The 20,284-nt window shown below is 39.0% G+C and overlaps 1 protein-coding gene across 2 annotated transcripts; it reads right to left on the reverse strand.

Moving 5' to 3' along the window:
• Positions 1-1,550: 1,550 nt before the first annotated feature.
• On the reverse strand, positions 1,551-13,390 carry SEH1L (SEH1 like nucleoporin). Of its 2 annotated transcripts, none has more exons than XM_030235008.2 (9): positions 13,209-13,390; positions 11,470-11,520; positions 10,295-10,441; positions 9,146-9,357; positions 8,346-8,444; positions 7,156-7,296; positions 6,728-6,885; positions 5,837-5,987; positions 1,551-2,299 (listed from the first exon to the last, which is right to left on the reverse strand). In XM_030235008.2, the coding sequence occupies exons 1-9, from the start codon at positions 13,317-13,319 to the stop codon at positions 2,110-2,112; spliced, it is 1,260 nt and encodes a 419-aa protein (XP_030090868.1). In that variant the 5' UTR covers positions 13,320-13,390; the 3' UTR covers positions 1,551-2,109. The 2 variants fall into 2 exon arrangements, with proteins under 2 accessions (XP_030090868.1, XP_030090872.1); XM_030235012.2 differs by lacking the exon at positions 1,551-2,299 and adding an exon at positions 2,647-3,950 and having other exon boundaries at positions 13,209-13,388.
• Between the last annotated feature and the right edge of the window lie 6,894 nt (positions 13,391-20,284).

The following is a 20,284-nucleotide window of genomic DNA, read 5'->3' on the forward strand; positions in this document are numbered from 1 at the left end:
CCAATGCCATCTCATGGCTTCTACAAGACCTAAAAACTTGTAATCCTGGCAGCTCAAACTAAGATGTGCTCCAAGCATAGAAGCAGCAGAAGGGCTATTGCTGGTATTCTTGCAGAAGAAGAAAAAGGAGTGTAGCCTTAAAAAGTGCTGCATAAATTTTAAATATTGTGTGTCCCTGCTGTAATTATCCCTTTAAAAGCCCTTCTATAATCTTTCCTCCTAGAGTTCTGCTGCCTATGTCCAAGGGTCCAGATCCTGCACAGAAGTACAGTTCACAGGCTTGAGTTAAGGAAGCAGAGGTGGAAAGTCAGGGATGTGGATCAAAGGCTCCTGGTTTGGAGAGAGGTCAATACAAAACAGCAGGTAGGGGCAAGGCAGGCTTCGGCCGCAAAACCAGCCTGAGTTCATTTGCTGAGGGTAAAGTACCTGGCCCCTGTGTTCTAACATGACTTGTTTGCACTGAAACTTACAGCATGTTTCCATTAGTAAGAAGTGTGACTGGAATTAGGATACCTAATAATAACACATGTTCATCACAGAGGAAAATACCGTGACCATGCTGAAAAAAACTATTAACAATGCACTACTAGAAGCTGCAAAAAATTGTTATTACTCTAACTGGTTAATCTGTCACCTCTTTGAGGGTTAAGACACAAATTCTTTTCATCATGTAACATTTCTGTTTATCATACAAAGTTGGCATGGTTTTGTGTTAACTTTTTCTAGTAAAGGTATAGCATTTTTTTCCTTCTCTTCACTTCTGTTCCTGTTGGTGGAAAGTATCAGCAGCATCCCTCCACACATGTTCAGCAAGCACATTCTAATACCAGTGTACCTCATGGATTTTTAAATTAAAACTTGATTCCTCAGAAAGAAACTAAGAAACAAATGTAGTGGATCTGAGCAAATGAAGTTTTCACAATACAAGGAAAGCTCATAGGAACATGTCATTTTGGAAAAACACAAGTTGTTCTCTCCCTTACCTCACAGTAGTGGTCTGGGAAACAGGCTAAGTCCATTTTGAAGCACATTGAAATATACAATTACACTTGGGGTTTCTGCAGCACAAAGGCCTCCTCTTTCCTTCCTTCCCCCCCCAGGATCTGCCCAAAAAACTCAGCAATCCCATCCTGTGCAGTAATGCTACTCCTGGGCAATACCATGCATTCTTTGTCCAGCATTATCTTCCTGGCTGTCCAAGTCAGTGCCAACACGCTGATCCACAGCAGTGACGCTCCTGTGCTGACACAGCACAAAAGACATTTGGCATTTTTCAAGCTAGCACTCTTTCTTCAAAACGTCCTGATTTAATTCAATCACTGAAAAAGAACTGAGAGGTAATGTGAAACCCAAGAGCTCTAGCAGTCTCCACATATCTCCAGCACAACCATGGGAAAAGTCAGAGAACACCTTGTGGCACAGACCAGGAATATGCAGCTGCGCATCAAGAAGGGCACAAAGCAGAGCTAGGAGAGTGGACACCTGGATCAAAAAACCACCTTCATCAGGAACAATTAAAAAATCATTAAAAGGAAAAACATACGAATACAGACCTTTCAGAACAAGTTTATTAGTCAACCACAATTATAAAATTTAAATATTTATATAGCAAGATGGAAAAATCTTAAGTAACCAAACACTTCAAGTTATTTTGCTGCAGTATACACAGGAATGGTTTTGTTTCTTTAACAAGCTGATCCAACACCATTCTTCACTCACAAGTGTCTTGAAGGCATGTCTGATTTTGAGAATGTGTTTCACACATAAATGCAGTATACAAAAAGAAAAAATTAAAGACCATACTAAACTGATTAAGGAAAAAAAAAAAAGAAAAAAAACCCCAGGCAAATTGAAGTAATCTACTCCATAAAGAGCTCATGGCTAATACTGTTTATATATGTTGCCAAAATTCAAAGGGTACAAATTAAAATGGTCTTTGATACACAAATAACATGTTGTAAATGTTTTTTGTTTAGCAAAACATGCATGAATTTCCCACACTTTTAAAAAAGTCTTTTGTACCAGAGAAGGAATACAAAGGCAGCCAGAAATGGAAGCATTCATAAACACCCAGAATAAGGCCCTTCAGAATTTATTTAAAGTAACACATTAAACCCCTTCATTCTCAGGTAAGAGATTAAGAGGCCGAGACACACATCGTCTGCGAGGGTGAGGATACTGGAGGTTGGCAGTGTCAGCATCACAAGACTGCTCTATCAGAGGAGGAGGAGGAAGGAGCTGGGCATGACTGGACCATCTCGATCCAGCCCGTGGGGAATCCAGAGGGGGAAAGAAATACCTGAAACAATTAAGAAAGGAACAAAACACCAAAACAAAAAACAAACAAAAAAACAAACGAACAAAAAAAAAAAAAAACAACAAAACAAGAAAAGAAGAGAAAGGTAGTAAATACAAGGAGAACCAAAGGGGAGAAAAGACATGCTGGAAAAAAAAAAAGGCTTTAGTATATCCATGCCGAAACCAATAGAACATAATAGCAGAAATCAAGGCTTGTAATTCAAAACAAGACAAATCTGGAAACTTTTCTTTAAAGCAAAATGAGTATTTTCCACTGAAATTCATCGAAAATAATACCATAGTCATAGTCCTAGCATGCATTTTTACAAAAGAATGGATTGCTTTGAAGTCAAAAAGGTGGTGTAGTACAGCTATTAACAGGATTTCATTCTCCCAGAATTTCTGTGATTTGTTAACAGCTTTCAGTAATGCTTTGTTTATGACACAAAACATACATTAAATACTATCAAAGTACACTTGCTGCATATTCCTCTAATTCAAATTAACGTCACAGCATTTCTAGAAGAGACGTAAAACCACCACTTTTTACATTAATGATATACATTTACAGAGAATAACTGCTTTGAATGAAATACAGTCCTTGTATCTATTTACATATTTCTGCAAAATCCTCAGTGTAAATTCAAGATTCCTGGTGAATGCAAGATTCAGAATTATGCCACTCCATGTAATTTTGCTGCTGTTTTTATTAAAACTTACCCGTAACATTTGTGCATTTTAGTATAACTATATTATGCTTTCTGTCTTGTTTACAATTCTGTGGACTTACAACAAAGAACAGCTATCAGTTTATTAAGGAAATTATGGGACAATTAACAACAAACTGTATTTTGGCTTCTATCTCTGTATGGCTAAAGTGTTTGCATTTTTCAAGGATATTACGTTTAGAGAATTTAAGTACTCCATGTGATTATAACTACTACCACAGGAATGTACAAATATGTAACAGAAAAAGTACTTTTTTAGGATGAAGGAAGTATGACAGTACTTACAAAACATTTATTTGAAGTCATACTAAAGAATATAAACGATGCAATTACAAACCACTAAAAGCCATCATCTGTACAATTGTCAAAACAGTTTTCTCACTCCTTTAGAACTAACAGTTGCATATATTACAAAGCAGTTACAACCTTGTAATGTTTAGGGACTCTTAATCAAATGCTGAACACTCTGATATGCAAAACAAACTGGTTCTCAAAACAATTTTAATGAAAGTTATTATAATGGTCGTTTCCCTCCTCCCATCCCAATCAAGGACAAAAATTGTTGGTTTTAATCACAAACTATCTTTTAATTTTACAAGCTTTCAAAAATACGTTCTGATGGAAGTTTTGGGGTTTGGGTGGGTTGTTTATGTTTTTTTTCCAAACAAGATGCCTCTCCAAATATTTTTCTATCAGGTGTTCCATCAGTATGAAACTGTGCAGGCTAGTACAAAGACTGCACACAACGTGTTTGAAAAAGGCTTTTTGAACAGTATTTAGTAGTTAGCAGGCTGCTGGTGTCTTGGGAGAGGTCAAACGGCGCTGGGGAAGGGGAAAAAGGAGTTCGTTTTCCATTCCTGTGTGCATGCAACAAGCAGCAAAACACCAAAGTTACTCCAGTTAGCTTGGTATCAGCTCTGCTTTCTGTTAAAAAGGACATAATACAAATGGAAAATGGAAATTGTATCATAAATCTAGACACACAATTACATCAACATAATAATACAGCCCTACTGGTTTATTTCCTAACAATCTACATTGCATGTTCTGAAATTTATTTCGAGTACAAATCCAGTTTGGCCATAGCTTTTATAGCCTTTTCCTGTGCCATAGCTCTTGTAAATGTTTATACATAATAGACATGAAACACAGCATGTACAGTCAGAGACGAGTTATGTGTAGGATACCTATTTAGTCAAATGTCAATGCATAAATCTTTATCAGCATGTTAACACTAAGACAGAAGTTAGGAACTGTGCTTACACAACTCAGGCCAGTATCACTAAAATAGAAAGCCTGTAGTAAAGTGTGTAAGGCTCAATCCTAGGACAAGTCACAGTATGTCCCGAAATTCCACAGCCCCTGAATTAATTCTGGAAATAACACTGTCTTACAAATTAAAGGCAAGAATAATTTATTAAAAACCAAAACAAAATACCTTCCAAAATACAAAGCAATGAAGGGAATAGAAATAATGCTAGAAGTTTCAGCTGCACAATGGCTTAGCACCAAGTTCAGGGACAGGAGAAGAGCCACCAGTGGGGGTGGGGATGGTTAGTCTTGGTGGCACGGCAGTCTTAGATAAGGAGATTGTAAAACCACACCCTATGCTAAAGAGTTGTAAGACAGCCTGCATTTCCCCACAGGAGCCCAAGCAAATGCAGCTACACAGCTCTGGGTATACCATGTCCAAGGCAGGGCTGCAGTTCATTTGCTACACTGAAAGTAGAATCTGGAATCATGACCAACATCATTTTACTGCCCGTTCTTGTAGGGACTGGGCCCTTTACCAACTCTTGTGTCCACATTTATCTTGTGAGGAAAATGTGAAACCTGTTCTCTGTTCAGCAGGGCTAGGGATCTTGAACTGCCATTCAGGATTTACTGCTGAAAGGGCAAGAGGGTGCAGGCTGGTGCTACTCTCCAAAAGCCAACTTTACTGATAAGCATTCCAAACTGAAGAAAAACCTCACATGAGTAGCTGCACATGGATGGAAAAGAAAACTACCCCAAGGCATTTGAAACAAAGGTGACTACATAACTTAGAAACTGCTGCTATGGAATCTAGCCACATCTCATCCTTAGATAGGACTTATAATTCTGTAAAGCTGATTGTACAGACTGCACCATACACATGCAAGACTCAGCATATTTCTACATTTCAGTGTGCACAAATTTTCAGAAGAGGTAGTAAAATTTACCCATTAAAAAGCAACTATTACAGAATAAAAACCTAATGGAGATTGAGGCAAATTATTTGCAACATGAATGCCATATGAGGAAAATTTAAAAACCACAAAACTTTTATTCAACTGATGCTACAGACCTTCAAAAAACAAGAAAACTAACACTAACATTTGATTGTTGAAACTGTTATGAAGTAAATTTTCTTCCTTCCCTTCTGCTATCTTACCCCAGAGAAAACAGAATTTGTTGCTGGCATTTTTGCTTCACTTTTAAACACGTATCTAAACCAAAAGGGCAGTTACATGCCAGTAGGATGAAGCTTCTCATTTGAAAGTATTTCAGAAATGTTGTTTTTAATAATATGAAAGGACTAAAAATGAAAATAATTATTTACATTGCTTATTTATACAGACTGATTCAGTATGACTTACTGTTTTGTTCATTTTCCTCTTAACACTGGAATAACAGACGAACCACAGAGCAAAACCAGAGGAGCTTATAGAAGTACTCATGCAATAAATGACACTGCACTTTAAAAACACGTGAAACAAATATGAGAGCTAATGAAATGAAGATTCAGAGAAAAGACTACTGAAAATCAGTCTCTCTACTACTTAACCTACCTGCTGGCAGATGATCCATTTAGTGAATTCTGCAGACTTGTATTGGCTGAACCTAGAGAGGCATTAAAAATTCCCTGCTGAGAACTACCATTCACCGGACTCCCATTACCTTTCAATATACCAGTACACTTCCAGTTGTCCATGTAATTAGCTGCAAACACAGATATACAGACACTGTTAGTTTCTCTTCTGAAGCTCAGTTTCTCTACAAATATGTTTCAACTGCCCCACACCTGGTGTGAATCACACCTGAACTTCAATACCCATATATAAATCTCAAACAGCTGGGGATCTGGCCTTTTAGCCTGATATTCTCTGCCTGTCCATAATTTAAAACTCAGTTTCCACTATTACAATACTGAGGAACAAATGAGAATGTGTAAGGTAACTGCTAGCAGATTTTTATTGTTGTTGTTTTGGGGGTTTTGGTTTGGTGGTTTTTTTTGTTTTTTTTTTTATTTGGTTGGTTGGTTGACGGAGGGGGTGCATTTATCTGTTTGTTTGTTTTCTCTTAAAATGTAAACATAAAAATCCATATCCCAGGACACTGTGACTGAATGTAGATTTTCTAGGTTTAGAGGAAAATTTCCAAGTCAGGAAAAATATCCACCTTACTTTCTAAAATGACAACTTTATGTAGCTCTAGCCTGGTGAAACAATTTCAGGGCACGGTAACAACTATTCACAGCAGCCTAAATCATGCAAGTATTTAACACAGGAAGTTATTTCTGAATTCTGTTTTTCTTAAATGTAAACAGAAATATAGAAAACATGAATCTATCTTTCACAAATCAAAAATGAACACTCACTACAAAATTATTTTTTGAGTAAAATTTCTCAAGTATATTCAGCAGACTACAAAGTTAATGTGTTTCAAGTGGGTGACCTTACCCTTCCAGAGCCTAACACAGCCATCATCACCAGAGGAAGCAAGCACTGTGCCTGTAATATTCCAGCTCACTCGCCACACCTGGGAGTTGTGATTATCAAACTGTGCCACAATATGAATTTCAAATTTTGTTAATCCTCCTGATGAAGTCAATTCTTTCCTGTTTAAGAGAAAAGTGACAGTTCTGTACAACTGTTCAAAGGTCTGGGCTCTAACATGATGTCAGAGAGAACTAAATCTTTGAAATAACAACTGTTATTAGATTAGGTATTCAGGCAAAATTATAGACTTGCTTACATCTTGTCACCTTCAAAATCAGGCTGCTAAAAACTATCCTGCATACATTATTAATTTGCTTTGCAGAGACAATTTGAACAAGACTGTATAGTATGCATCACATCGCACCAAACCATCTTCCTCTTAAGCTCACCTTAGAGGTTTTAGTGTGAAAATTCGTACGTCTTTGGTTGCTACAGCCAAGATGTGGAAGGATCTTCCCAGATTTGGAGCAAATGCAATATCATGTACAGGATCAGTGACTGTCATCAGAGCCTCTGCCTTTGCATATTTCCTGTACAGTGCAAAAAATTAACCTTTAATGCCATGAAAATTGCCAGTGATGCAAATTATATAAAGCAGATATAGAGGAAATGGGGAAAAGGGTTAAGTATACACGATAAGACTTGCAAAAAAAAAATTTTTTTTAAACATAAATTTAGGCAATATTTTCAAGCAAATTTCTTCAGGAATTGAATCTATCCAATACAGTAGCCACTAAGTACAGTATGCTACAGTATTGTGAGTCATACAACAAAGCAAGAATTGCAGTACAAAGGACATTTTTGTCTGCAATCGGAAAAGAGAAATAAAGATAGACATTCCATTCACAAAACTAAAGGAAATTTGCATCTCAGTAACTCACTAAGTTTTCCATGCTTTTAGGCAGACCACTGTCTGCCTCCTCTGCTCTATGATAAACACATATTCCACTTTCTTAGTAAGTTACAGTAACTTTATTGTTAATGCATAGAGAGCATTGCCTGAAGCTGGACATAAAACGCACAGAACACTCTGGCTCTTTTCCCACATTGGTCATTCCCAATCAAACACAATTTCTCTGTTATCATTTAATTGGAAGTGGTGGTGCACAAACTTACTAGCCTTTTCTGATTCTGTGAACTCTTGACTTGTACAACCTGAACTTTGACAGACCATGAACAATTCACAGCGCTTTCTGTCATTGTAATAATGCCTTTAAAATCATTGTAAGGTGGCTTTGAACAAAACAGTGCCTGGTGCAACACAATTCAAATTTCAACTGTTAACTCCTTGTGCAAAATTAAACACATAATTTAATAGACACAGAACAACTCTCCCTTTAAAATGCTGGTAAGAACACTGACATTTCTTCACTGACAGAGAATAAAATTATCAATATTATTTCTCTTAACATCAGTTACCATTCTGAAGTCTTCCTCTTTTCCTACCCAATGGATCAGAGACAAAATTAAGGTATTTTTATTTACTACTCCACTTCACATCTAATGATAGGAATAAAAGGCCATATATTATAAACAACCTCATGATCCCACAAACATTATGTATTGTTATTTAGCATACCTGGTGTTTTCGTTATATTCATAAATTTGAACCTTAGCCAGTATATTTGGACTGTTGTCATCGCTTCCTACAGCTATCATTGGAGAATGTGCGCGAGAGCTAAAAGGTGAAAACAAATGCTGTTATATTTACATATTATACCTATATATCTATATAATATTTATATATAATATTTCCCATAGAAAGTACACCAAGCCATTTGTTAAATTTTAAACACATTATCTATGGAGAAACCAAAACAACATCACAAAATACCACAAGGAAAAAATCCCAAAGAAACAGGAGTTAAATGCTAGCCACAGTTACCACTATCTTCACTCTGTTGTTTTGAAAGCCCACCTTATACACTCACTAAGGTGAAATCATTAGACAACATTATTTAGCAATTCAAGATGATGTTCTCAGACAGAAGAACTGACTTTCTATAATAGACTGCACCTGCAGTCTAGTATTTGCCAAAAGTCTGGCAGAGTCTGCATTCTTTGCAGTACTTTTAATTATTGATTTAGTGATACTTCATTCAGGTTTCAGAAGATAAATCACATAAGCTAAATGTACATGAATTCTAGTTTTTAAATCAACTTTAATCCTATCCCATGCATTAAAGTGAATTCCTGTACGGTGAACCTTCAGCATGGATGGCTACTGAATAGGAGAGTAACTGGATCAGCAGGACACAACGCTGTGTCCACAGGGAAAGCCATTAAGTGCTTCTGGACAAACAAAAATCAAAGCAGTTCAGCTTTGAATGGTTTTTCCCTTCCTGTTACAGTCATAAAGCAAATGTTTTAGTAACATACCTTGAAGGATTCCAAGAAATACAGCTGCAGCTGAGCTTACACGAGATTTCATGCTGAAGTGACCACTGGCTGAGATTCATCACATCTGGAGCTTCATAGATCCTTACAACTCCATCTGCTGAACAGGTTGCTAACATAAGACCCATATGTTTGGGAGCGAACTTCACATCTGTAACAGATGTTCTACTGTCTACTAGAGTGGTCCTCTTGACCTGCAAAGAAATTTCCATCAAAAATTTATTCCCTAAGGAAGGCTAATCAAAGACTGACAACACCATTTCACAGGATTGCTTACATCTTCCACCACAAAAATTACCCCCCCAACTTATCTATTGTTTGAAAGATGAGCAAGAACAGCCAATGCTGTTTCACATTATCACTTGTCAGAGAAAAACCCAACTTGAAGTCCACTGTAGGTGCGATTCATGTCTGCCAGCTGTTTGCCAGGGAACATCTTATTATGAAACACCGTTAATAGTGACACAAACTGGCCTGAATGCAGCCTGTTGCAGTGTGTTTTTATTTTGCAGGTTATTGTTTGATTTGTACTTTGGTAGTCCTTTTGGGGTTTTTTCTCCCCCTGTTTTAGAGGGGCACAAACCTGCCTTTGTTATTCAATTGAGCCAGGTGTCAGTTTTATCTGTTTGTTACTTAGCTACTTTTCTGCCAAGTTTCAAACCCCTTCCTCCCACATCCAGTTGTTAACCCCTCCTGTCCCATACAGTTTTCCTCCCTTCCATTCCTTGCCCTTGTGTTCCACCCCCAGTGCTCTTGATTAGTTGAACACTGTATCCTCCCTTGAGACCTGCCCCCCTTTACAAGCTGCTGTTTGCCCCCAGTTCCTGGCCTGGGACCCCGAGACTTGGGGAGTGTAACATCAAATAAAGTAACCCAGTGCCACCCAGGCCCGTGCTGTGGCCTTTTTATTCCGTGCTGCTCCTCCCCTGGTAGCTGGGATTCTGCGGAGCCCCGAAACAGGGGGACTGTCTCCCCACCACTGTCACCATCTAACTGGGACCTTTTACAGTAGCCAGTTAGCTGTTTTCCTCAAATGTTTTAACAATACTTCCTTTGTGTTGGAATGTTGCCACAAATGAACAAAACAAAGGCAAAATCAGAAACTTTACAACTACTGAAAAGAAGTCTCACCCAGTGACTCTGGCCTCGGAGTTTATCATTTGACTCTCCCACTATTTCTTCCCATACAGCTGCTGTTCTATCAAAGGAGCAGGAAGCCAGGACCTGCCCAAATTCAGGATGGGCCCATGTCACACGCCACACTGATCCACTGTGTGTCTGCAAGAAAACATCAGAACACTGTAAAGAAGCAAACTTACTGAGTTAGGCCAAGGAACCATATATTTTCATTACTTTCTGAAGAAGAGAATTCTAGGAAGTAGTAACACTGTTCCTCTGAAACCTACGTTCTTTTATATAAAGTTAGGTATCAGCTGTTGCAGTTCTTTATTCTAACCAGCACTGCAAAGTTGCTGCTCTTAGTGTTTAAATGCAATTCTTACAAGCACATTTCAAGGCATTATTTATTACTACTTTAAGTTCCAAACTATAATTCTGCCTTGATGCAAAAAGTACAGTTTTGTTCTCAATCAAATTTCAGCCATTATCACGTTTATTTCTAGCTTGCCTGTACTTTTCAAAAGCACTTGCAAGCACTATTAATCTTCTTTTTAATATGAAGCTCCTCTTTCATACCTAGTCAACATTCCTGTCTTAGAGAAGGGGAATTCAAAAGCCTCCCTTGCGTTGCCATTTACAATTGCATGTGTATGACTGCACTGTGGTCCTATTAAACATAAGTTTAAGACCAATTCAGAAGCTGAATGCACTAATTATCCAGATGAAGCAGAGCCTCTATATGACACAGTTCTCAGAAAGGTTTTGAAGAACAAAAAGCAGAGGTCAGATATTGTAACATTTAATAGCCAGACATCTTCTTTTTAATTTCCTCCCTTGTATTTTTTTTTAAGTCTTACTATATGTGAAAGGAAATATTAAATTAGAAATTAAGGTAGTGTTTTCTATTCCCTGAACACCAGTCACTGATAACATTTACTAGGACTAGTCTGCCAACATAACTAGATACTAACAAGAGCAGACTGCATGTTTGCCCTGCTTTAAGTGAGAGGCACTACAAAAGTGAGATGCTTTACAAAAGCAAAGAAAAAGTATTTTACACAAGACATACAGAATCTACATCAAACCAAAAGCATTTCTGCTCTAAAATTCAGCAGAACCAAAGCACGTTTCTCCAAAATCAAAGGAGAAATTATGATTATGTCTGTGTAATTTTTACAAATACATACTTTCCAGCTGGCAGTGCAATGCCAATCTCCATTTTCACTTTTGTCCCAGACCTATTGAGAAATCAAAATACAATTATACAATTTGTAAATAAACCTTGCTGACTAGTACTTTAAAGACACAACCATTCATATATATATAAATAAAAATAAACAAAAACATACACACACATCCCACTAAACCTTTTCATCCAGGACACTGTACTGGGTTCAATACGAAATTGCACTATACTCCACCATGAAACTATCCCTATTACAAGGGGGGAGAAGAGGCACCACCTGCAAAACCCACTACTGTATGACTTCTATCTCTTTTTAAACAGTAAATTCCATAGAAGAGAAATTATTACAACTCCCAATAGTTTATTCACTTTGCTCCGAGAGCACACTGTTCTGTTTCATTCTAGAGCCCCCAGCACTCTCATGTGCTCAGCTCTGGTTGCAAAACCCAAATGCAGCTCCCAGCACTCATCCCAAAAGCAGAGTAGGACAGTAAAATAGACATCAGGGTAGTGGGGGAACAGATCTTGTTTCTTTTTATGAGATTTCTGCCTTGATTTTTAACCACATGCAAGTCACTGAACCTTCCCCTGTCTTGATTTTCCCATACATCTTTATACTTAGGAGTTTTTTACTGAAAAATTATGTAGAAAGTCATGAACATAACCAAATGAATGACACCACCTGACACTCCTGTTTGTCACTCATTCACTTTAAAGCTGCACTGAAATTCACCTCTTGTCTGCCACTCTGGCTCTCTAACACAACCTGGGTCATGCCGTCCCCTCTGGTTGGAGGAAAACTTCTGAACAGTCTCATAAAGGATTCACTTATGACTGGAAAGTAACATCACACTGCTAAAGAACCGTTTCTGTGTCCAACCCACCTCGTGGCATCTCTTTTAAGAACTGCACACTCTACGTAGTCAGTCCAAATCAAAGATCCCCATGGCTTTGGCTTACTTTCTGGGGGGGGCCATTTTATTGTGGTTGGTTATTTGCTTTTTCGTCTGTGGTCAGGGAGAACGGGCTGCTTCTTTGTTTAAGCCTAATCTACATATGACACAGCTTTCTACAAAAAAAGTGACTTTTTCAACCGTTGATCTGGATTTAATAACAAACATGTCCGCTCTCTAAAAATTAGATTTCTTAAGTCTATTCAAGTGACTGAGTCCCAAATATTTGCCCATCTTCTCACTATGCACAAAAAAAGGAAAAAAGCAATCAACTTTTCGTTTAAGTAAATGTAAAATGCTACTTTATTTCCTCTAAAGGAAAATGAAGGCTTCTAGTATTCCACACTTTCCCCAGTCTGCCAGGGCACACACAGAACACTCCGGCTTTTTGCTTACTGGCACTTCACCTTCTTCCCACAATAAATACAGATTATTGGCACTACATTATGAAACAGCAATCTTTTTCGTAAGCATCCTTTAATAAACACAGATTTGCAGCTGAATAAACTCCACAAGCGGCACGACTGCAGGCGCAGCAGTCGGGAATGCTTTCCCTGCCGCAGCACTGGCTCGGAAGCGGAGTTCCCGTGTTTACACGCGTTAGCGCGCACAAACACAACGCGCACTGTGCGCTAAAGCCTCCCGCCCCCACGGCCCGACACCGCGCCGGGACCGAGCGCGGACCGAGCCCTCGGCCGCGCCCCGGCCCGGCCCACAGCCCGGTAGGCCGCGCACGCCCGGCGTCGCGACACTCGCCCAGCACCAGGCCGGGCGGCTCCCCGCTCACCTTGACGCTCTGGTCGCTGGAGCAGGTGGCCATGCGGCGCCCGTGGAAGTCGAAGGACACATCGTGGATGAGGTCGCGGTGATCCGCGGCGATGCTGCGCGCCACAAACATCCCGCCGCCGCGGCCACGCGCGCGCACGGCGCACGCCTCACGCGGGGGGCGAGGCGGGGCAGGGGGCGGAGCTGCCGCCGCGCGCGCAGCCGCCAGAGTCCGCCCTGTGCGTAGGGGGCTGCTCCGCGCATGCGCGCTCCTTCCCACCACCTGGAAACGCGGGGGAGGGCGGGGCTCGGATCGGACCGGACGGGATCGGACCGGGCAGGTTCGGACCGGGCCGGCTCCGCTCCAGAGCTCTAGAGTCAGCCGCTGGGGGTCGGGGCGGTATGGGAAGTTACTCTGCTGCCGCGCCTGACTGCGACATGTACCCTCAGGAAGCGACAGGACGGGAGGACGTAACCTCAAGCTGCACCAGGGCAGGTTTAGGTTGGACATCAGGAGGAATTTCTTCTCAGGAAAGGTGGTTAGATATTGAAATGGGCTGGCCAGAGGGGTGCTGGAGTCATCGTCCCTCGGGGTGTTTGAGGAAGGACTGGACGCGGCACTTGGTGGCATAGTGGTGTTCGGTCTCGATGGTCTCGGAGGTCTTTTCCAGCCGAGCTGGATCTGGGATTCTGTGTGGTTGCTGTGCCCACACCGCAGTCGCATTCCATAGCGGGTCCGAAAAGCTGCGGAGGTCGCTGTGATACTACAGATCAATAAACAAGCGCTCAGCGCGGCGCAGTGGGATGTGCTGCATTTGCTTCGTTAATGATTTACCGTACTACTGAGCCCTGTCAGATGAGCCTTGTGGTGCGAAAGAATGAGACCTGCTTCCTTGTCGGAGAAAGATTTGGGAGGATGAAGTGCGTGACCGGCAGTGCTGGCAGAGGAGCAATCCGCGGAAGGTTGAGCAACTCCTGTGAGGAAAGGCTAAGAAAATTGAGATTGTTCAGTCTGGGAAAGAGATGGCTTATGGGTGACCTAATTGTGCCCTTCTTGTACCTGAAGGGAGCCTACAGGAAAGATGGAGAGACACTTTTTACAGGGGTGTGTAGTGACAGAACAAGGGGGAATGCATTCAAACTGAAAATAGGTTCAGATTAGATATTAGGAATAAATTCTATACTGTGAGGGTGGTGAAGCACCAAAACAGGTTGACCAGGAAAGCTGTAGATTCCCCATCCCTGGAAGTGCTCAAGACCAGGCTGGCTGGCTCGGGCTTTGAGCATGCGGGTCTAGGAAAGATGTCCCTGTCCATGGCAGGGGGGTTGGAAGTAGGTGGTGTTTAAGGTCCTTTCCAAGCCAGGCTATCCAGTGATTCAAAGTGAGACACGGTGGGTGCTGGATAAGATCCAGACTATGAAGTGAAAGAAGCAGAATAGAGCCTGGCATGTGGTAGAAAACATCACGGGTGACTGAGCTCTGGGCAGGAGCTACAGAGCAGCGATGGCTGGTCTGTAGTCAGAAGACTGTGCAAAATAAATGAACCACAGCAGATGGAGACTCTTGAGGGCTCATACTTTCACCCCTAACCTACCACCTTTCAAGGAGCTCCTTACCAGAAGAAGCACTTTCTTCCGGTTTGTGTCTTGCAGTATCTCCTCCCAAACTGGGTCATGCAGCTCACATGCCAATACCTTTTAAATACCATTCATTCATTGTAACACTGAGCACAAGACTGTTACAGCATCCTGTTTTTAAGGAATGTTTGATCTGCAAGCTGTGTTATTTACTGACTGTTCTGAAGATAACTACAACAGTGGACAAGTATTAGCAAAGAGAAAATAATTCATGCACTGTATTCCAAATAGCAATTATGCAGTCAGTAGATTTAAGAGAAAAAGGAATAATGAAATTATTATTGTGGCAATAGACAACAAAAGCAAATACATTTGTATTTAACTAGTTTATATTTCAGGACCAAAACAGTACTGAAGTCATCAGAACACCTCCAGTGCCTTAAAGCTATGATCCAGTTTTCTAGTCATCTATTAAAGGGGAAAGGATGATATTCCCTGATACGAGATATATCTGGTGTGTATATTTGAATTGAATCAAATTCTCTGGATTCAAGACAGATTCAGACGTTTTCTAGAAGATTTTTGGTAATTGCAGCTTTAACAGAAAATTAGGTTTGACATTTTCAAAAAGACTTTTGCTTCTCACTATCTCATTTAAAATTTTCATGTTCATGGCAATGAGAATTCAATTTCTGTCCACTCAGTGAATGGAATTTGTTCAGAGATGTCCAAATTCTTCCCAGAATTATAAAGAAACTGTTACGTGCTTGTGAAATAAACCTGACAGTTTGATATTTAATGCATTTATTTTTGCAAACTGCAGACTACATTCAGTAGGGACTGATGGAGGTGCTGTTATCACATGCCAGAGGGATCCTTTCACTCTTTCTGCATAACCTGCATACAAAATATGCAAATACTTAGCACCCTAATGCATGAGTTTCATTGGCAGGCCTTATATTAAGAGTAGATGTGGTGGTACCCAAATGTGATAAGGAATTATAATAGACAGAGAATAATAGATTAAGGTAAATTACAACAAACTTGGACCTGAAGGTACACCATGGCTTTAAAATGCTAGGATTCAATTATTTTTGTGATACTGGGTAAGGAAAAGTTAACATGTTGAAAAATATATTTTTGCCCAAGTACAGCAAATATAAAATTGCTTTCAATTACAGAGGGTCAAAAATGTGGAAGAATTTGGAAGAAAAATCACCAACTGATTTTACATTCTTGTCCAAGTTGGCCAATATTAGTTTTAAAAATATTTTTTTTAAATACTGAAGAACTAAATCTCAATGGATAACAACATCTGGAGATGAAAAGAGGAATTTGCAAGAAAACTGTCAAGAAAATTTGGATATCTAAGCTTTACCTGTTTATATTAGTGCAGAAATTTAGTTGGCATTTATAACTAAGAGAAAACTTGCAAAGCATTTTTAAAAACAAGAAGTTAATGAAAGGAAGAGGTTAATATTTTCTCATTTCTGAAGATGAACTGGTATTGCACAATTCCTCTCCTAGAGGGAACCTCACTCGGGGCTCTAGGTCTGGAGTACAAATACCCTTTTTTTCCCCTGCAATCACATGCAATCACTTTGGGAGTGGAAATTTCAGTATTTTCTAAACAATGGCTAAATTTTAGGTAATGCAATAGAAGAAGCAAGCAAATGTGGTTGTGACTGTTTCAGTGCTGTAATGAGAGAGACAGTAAATTTTTCATGCTATCCTCATATGTAAGGAAACAAACAAAAAAAGGGCAACCCCCCCCGCCCAACAAACAGTAGTAATGCATCTATTTAGATTGCTAAGAAGGAAGATTTTTATTTTTTAAATCTTTCAGCATAATTAGAGATGTGTATTTTGAACCTTCAGTTATTGCTTCATTCAAGCAGCTGGAGAGACAGTGCCTAATAAAAACATTAAAGCTGACTTTTAAGTTCTTTGGTCTGTGACAGTGTATCTGAACGGTCAATTTTTTTTTAGCTATTTGGGGAAATGTCTTTTACTGTAAACCACTGACTATGTTTATAAAAACTGCATTTTTTTTTTAGAACAATTGTTTCCAGTCAGTGATTCAGCTGTCAAAACCCAATTCTTTTGCAATTTTAGTAATGTAATGGTTTTGTTGAGACTTGAGTACATTTCAACTAATAAATTAATATCTTTCACCTGCTCAAGTTTTGTTTATTACTTCAGCCAGTAATATTGGTATAGTTCGAGCAGGGCAAAGTTGTCAGATTCACAAATAATTAGCATCAATAATTTTCATTTAAACAATATACAAATATGTAAATATATCCCAAAGGCATATTGTGACCTAAAATGTTTGTTTTCTCTGAAAAGACACAAAAATTGTACACTTCAAGTCAGGATTAGACTTTATTTCTGACATTTTAGTTTGGTCAGTAAGCAAAAAAAAGAAAATCAAAACCAAATAACTGTTTTTTTTTTTTAAATACATGTGCACATACACAAATATTTGTCCATTTTTAGATACAACCAGCCCCTGACCTCATTCCCTAGATTCAAAGCAAGTTAGGTCAGTTTGGATTTATTTAGAAACTGGGTCCAAAATCATCACTTACTTTAAAAAATCCAGGAAATTTGGATGATTGTCATCCCAGAATCTTAGTTTACTGTGGTGTCTGGTTTTAGTCAATGCCCAGGAATGAGATAAACACATTTGCCTCTTCAGTTAGTAGAAAGACTGATACAGAATTAAGGTTCAATAGAGGAAACATTTAATAGTGAAACACCAGAATTAGCAAAGGGATGAGAGGACAAGATACAGCCTTTGTTAAGGCAAGCAGTCATTAAATAGACAGCCAATTAGGATGGAAGGCATCCAGTCTAATGAAGAGGTTTCACATTTTCTGGGAAATGAAACAACACTTGTTTAAATTCTTTTAAATGGCCAGAGAATCTCTTGCATTAAAAGTAAAACAAAATTTGTTGAATAAGATCAAATCTCTCTGGACCTCTTCAGGAAGATTTCAAATGTTACCAAAAATTGGCTATAAAAGCTAACATGCTACATCAAAAGAGGGATTTTCCAGTGATGTAACATGAACACAAATTATCTTGGATCACAGAAGTCTTGACATCTGGGATAGTATGGTAAATCAGATGGAAATAGTATGAAGAGTATGTGAGCATTTTCCTTTTGCTTCCTCACCTAGGTCTAATAGAAACTTTTGTTATGAATATTCAATTTCTTCTTATCTTAATCTAGGTGAAATTAATAACAAATTCAAGATTACTGCCTAGTGAGACATTCCCCTTTGAATGGTATAACAAATCCAGAAAGCAAGACACTTAGTGCTGAAATGCAGCTCCCTGCTGCATTTCCAGAGTATCCAGAGGGTTGTAAAGTTGGTGCCCAAAGGGACAGTCCCACTGCACAGCAGTGGTTGGCAGCTACCATGGCCAGGTCAGGGGGGCACAAGCATCTGCTGCTGACGGTAACCAGAACACTTCCTGTCACATAGCAAGATAACGGGAAGCAAGCTGGAACTCAGGGAAACCACAGGAAGGTTTGCAGGTTCCAGTTATCTGAGGCGTGAATCAGGATTCAGCTACCAGCTAACCTTGGAGACTTCCTCTTACAGCTGAGTAGTAAGGAAAGATATTCAGTTTGTGGTGATGGTGTGCATGAGGTGGAAAATACAGTTGTGTTTTAACATTACTATTTGCATAATGATCTGCAGAAGAAGATCACACAACTATGACAGTGCTGGTACATATTTTTTAACATTTTGATTCAGTTTTACGCCTTGATTAAATTTAATTGAACCGCAGCACAGAAGAAGTAAAAGCATCTGTAATAAGGTTAGTTTTTCACTTTTGACACAGTAGGCCAATTTTGTTCTCAATTTGACTTTATAAAACTGCATAACTTAATTTATTTCTGCCAGAAGTCCAGTGTAAGTGTATTAGCATTGGTAGAGATATTCAAAATTATTTTAACTGACATTGCTTTGAATTTTAAAAAATACAGTTAGTACTTTCCTTTTCTCCCTTTTGACTACCTTCTTCAAGTAAAAGATGCTTTTGCCTGTAGAGAGAGATCTTATAAAATGCAAAGGCCTACCAAAAATAAAGTAAATAATGAACTGTACTCATTAAGAATGTTTGTATCAGCATGGGATAGAGGGTGAGGAAGCCTGCTTAAAATGGCTACCACTGTTACATGCTTCAGTCATGTCTGCACTAGAAGCTGGTCTGTTACAGACACTCATGGATTATCATGAGTTTGCCAACAGCAAACAGCTTTCAGCAGAGTTAAAGGTTCTATTCCTGACAACCTTTTAAAAATATTATTTTTGGCAAGGAAGACATACCTGACCCTGTGAAATCCACACAGTTTTTGTACCATGTTTTCCTTAACTTAAAAACTGGATTCACAACAATTAATAGTATTTCACAGAGAGTAAAAGGATATCTGCTATTATATGTCCTGGATTAAGGCAATGTAGAAATACAGACTGGTGTTATTGAGCAATTAGATTTGGGGGAAAAAATCTGGTAAACCCAGACATTTAGGAGTTTGCTTAGCTTCAAGAATCTGAGGCTTAAAACTTGGAAAGAGTTTGAAAATGTTAGCAAGTGGTCTTGTATGTGTAACAAAAGTGTCATACAAACTGGAAGTCTAAAGGTGGATGTTTCAGAGGAAAGCAAGCATAATCACAGCAGTGTGTGCAAGATGTGGTTTGAATTCCTGTTCACAAAAAAAGAATACCAGCAATTACTGTTATGAAGAGTAAGACAAATTAAGAGGATCACTTACCAGGCATGACTGGCCTATCATGGCAAGAAATTATTAACAAAGTATTATTTTATGTGAGTAACCTGAGAGCAAAACAGGCACCTAAAGCAGGGCAGTGAACCTTTATGTACCAACCTGCTTTGTTGCTGCTGCAGAGTTCCACTCAGAACCTGGTATTTATTTTGCTAGGAACTCAATAGAATGTCCTAAAGTGGATTTAAAACTAAATGTTTTATCTAAAAAAAAAAAAAAAAAAGACTGTTAGAAAGATGCAAAAAAAAAAAAAAGTTCCAACTCTATAAAATTAGGTTTTACCACTTAATGTAAAAAAGAGTAAAGGAAGACAAAGTAAGCAAAATAATTATTAGAAATGACAGTCAAGCAAAGCAGTTACTCAGTTGTGATCAAGTATAGCTGTGGCAGCACATAAAGTTGAGTTAAGGAGAAACAGAAGTGGTGCTTTATGTGTAAGTGGCTTATGGATGGGAAACTATTCTGAGTCATATGAATGTGCGAAGAAATGTGAGGGAAAATTGGAACAAAAGTTGACAAGCAACATAACTGACAGCTAGGAAGGGAATACTGATGGCTTCATAACAGATGAATATGAAGGTTGATCTCAGATGGTATAATTACATCAGAGCTATCTTTAAACTCCTGATCTTAAGTTGGGAAATAGAAACAGCTTGTAGGAGAAAAAGGAGAAAATAGCTGAGAGTTTTCACAGTAAGAACAGACAGAAAAGTCTA

This window comes from Serinus canaria, chromosome 2 (assembly GCF_022539315.1).
Source record: "Serinus canaria isolate serCan28SL12 chromosome 2, serCan2020, whole genome shotgun sequence".
Lineage (NCBI taxonomy): Eukaryota > Metazoa > Chordata > Aves > Passeriformes > Fringillidae > Serinus > Serinus canaria.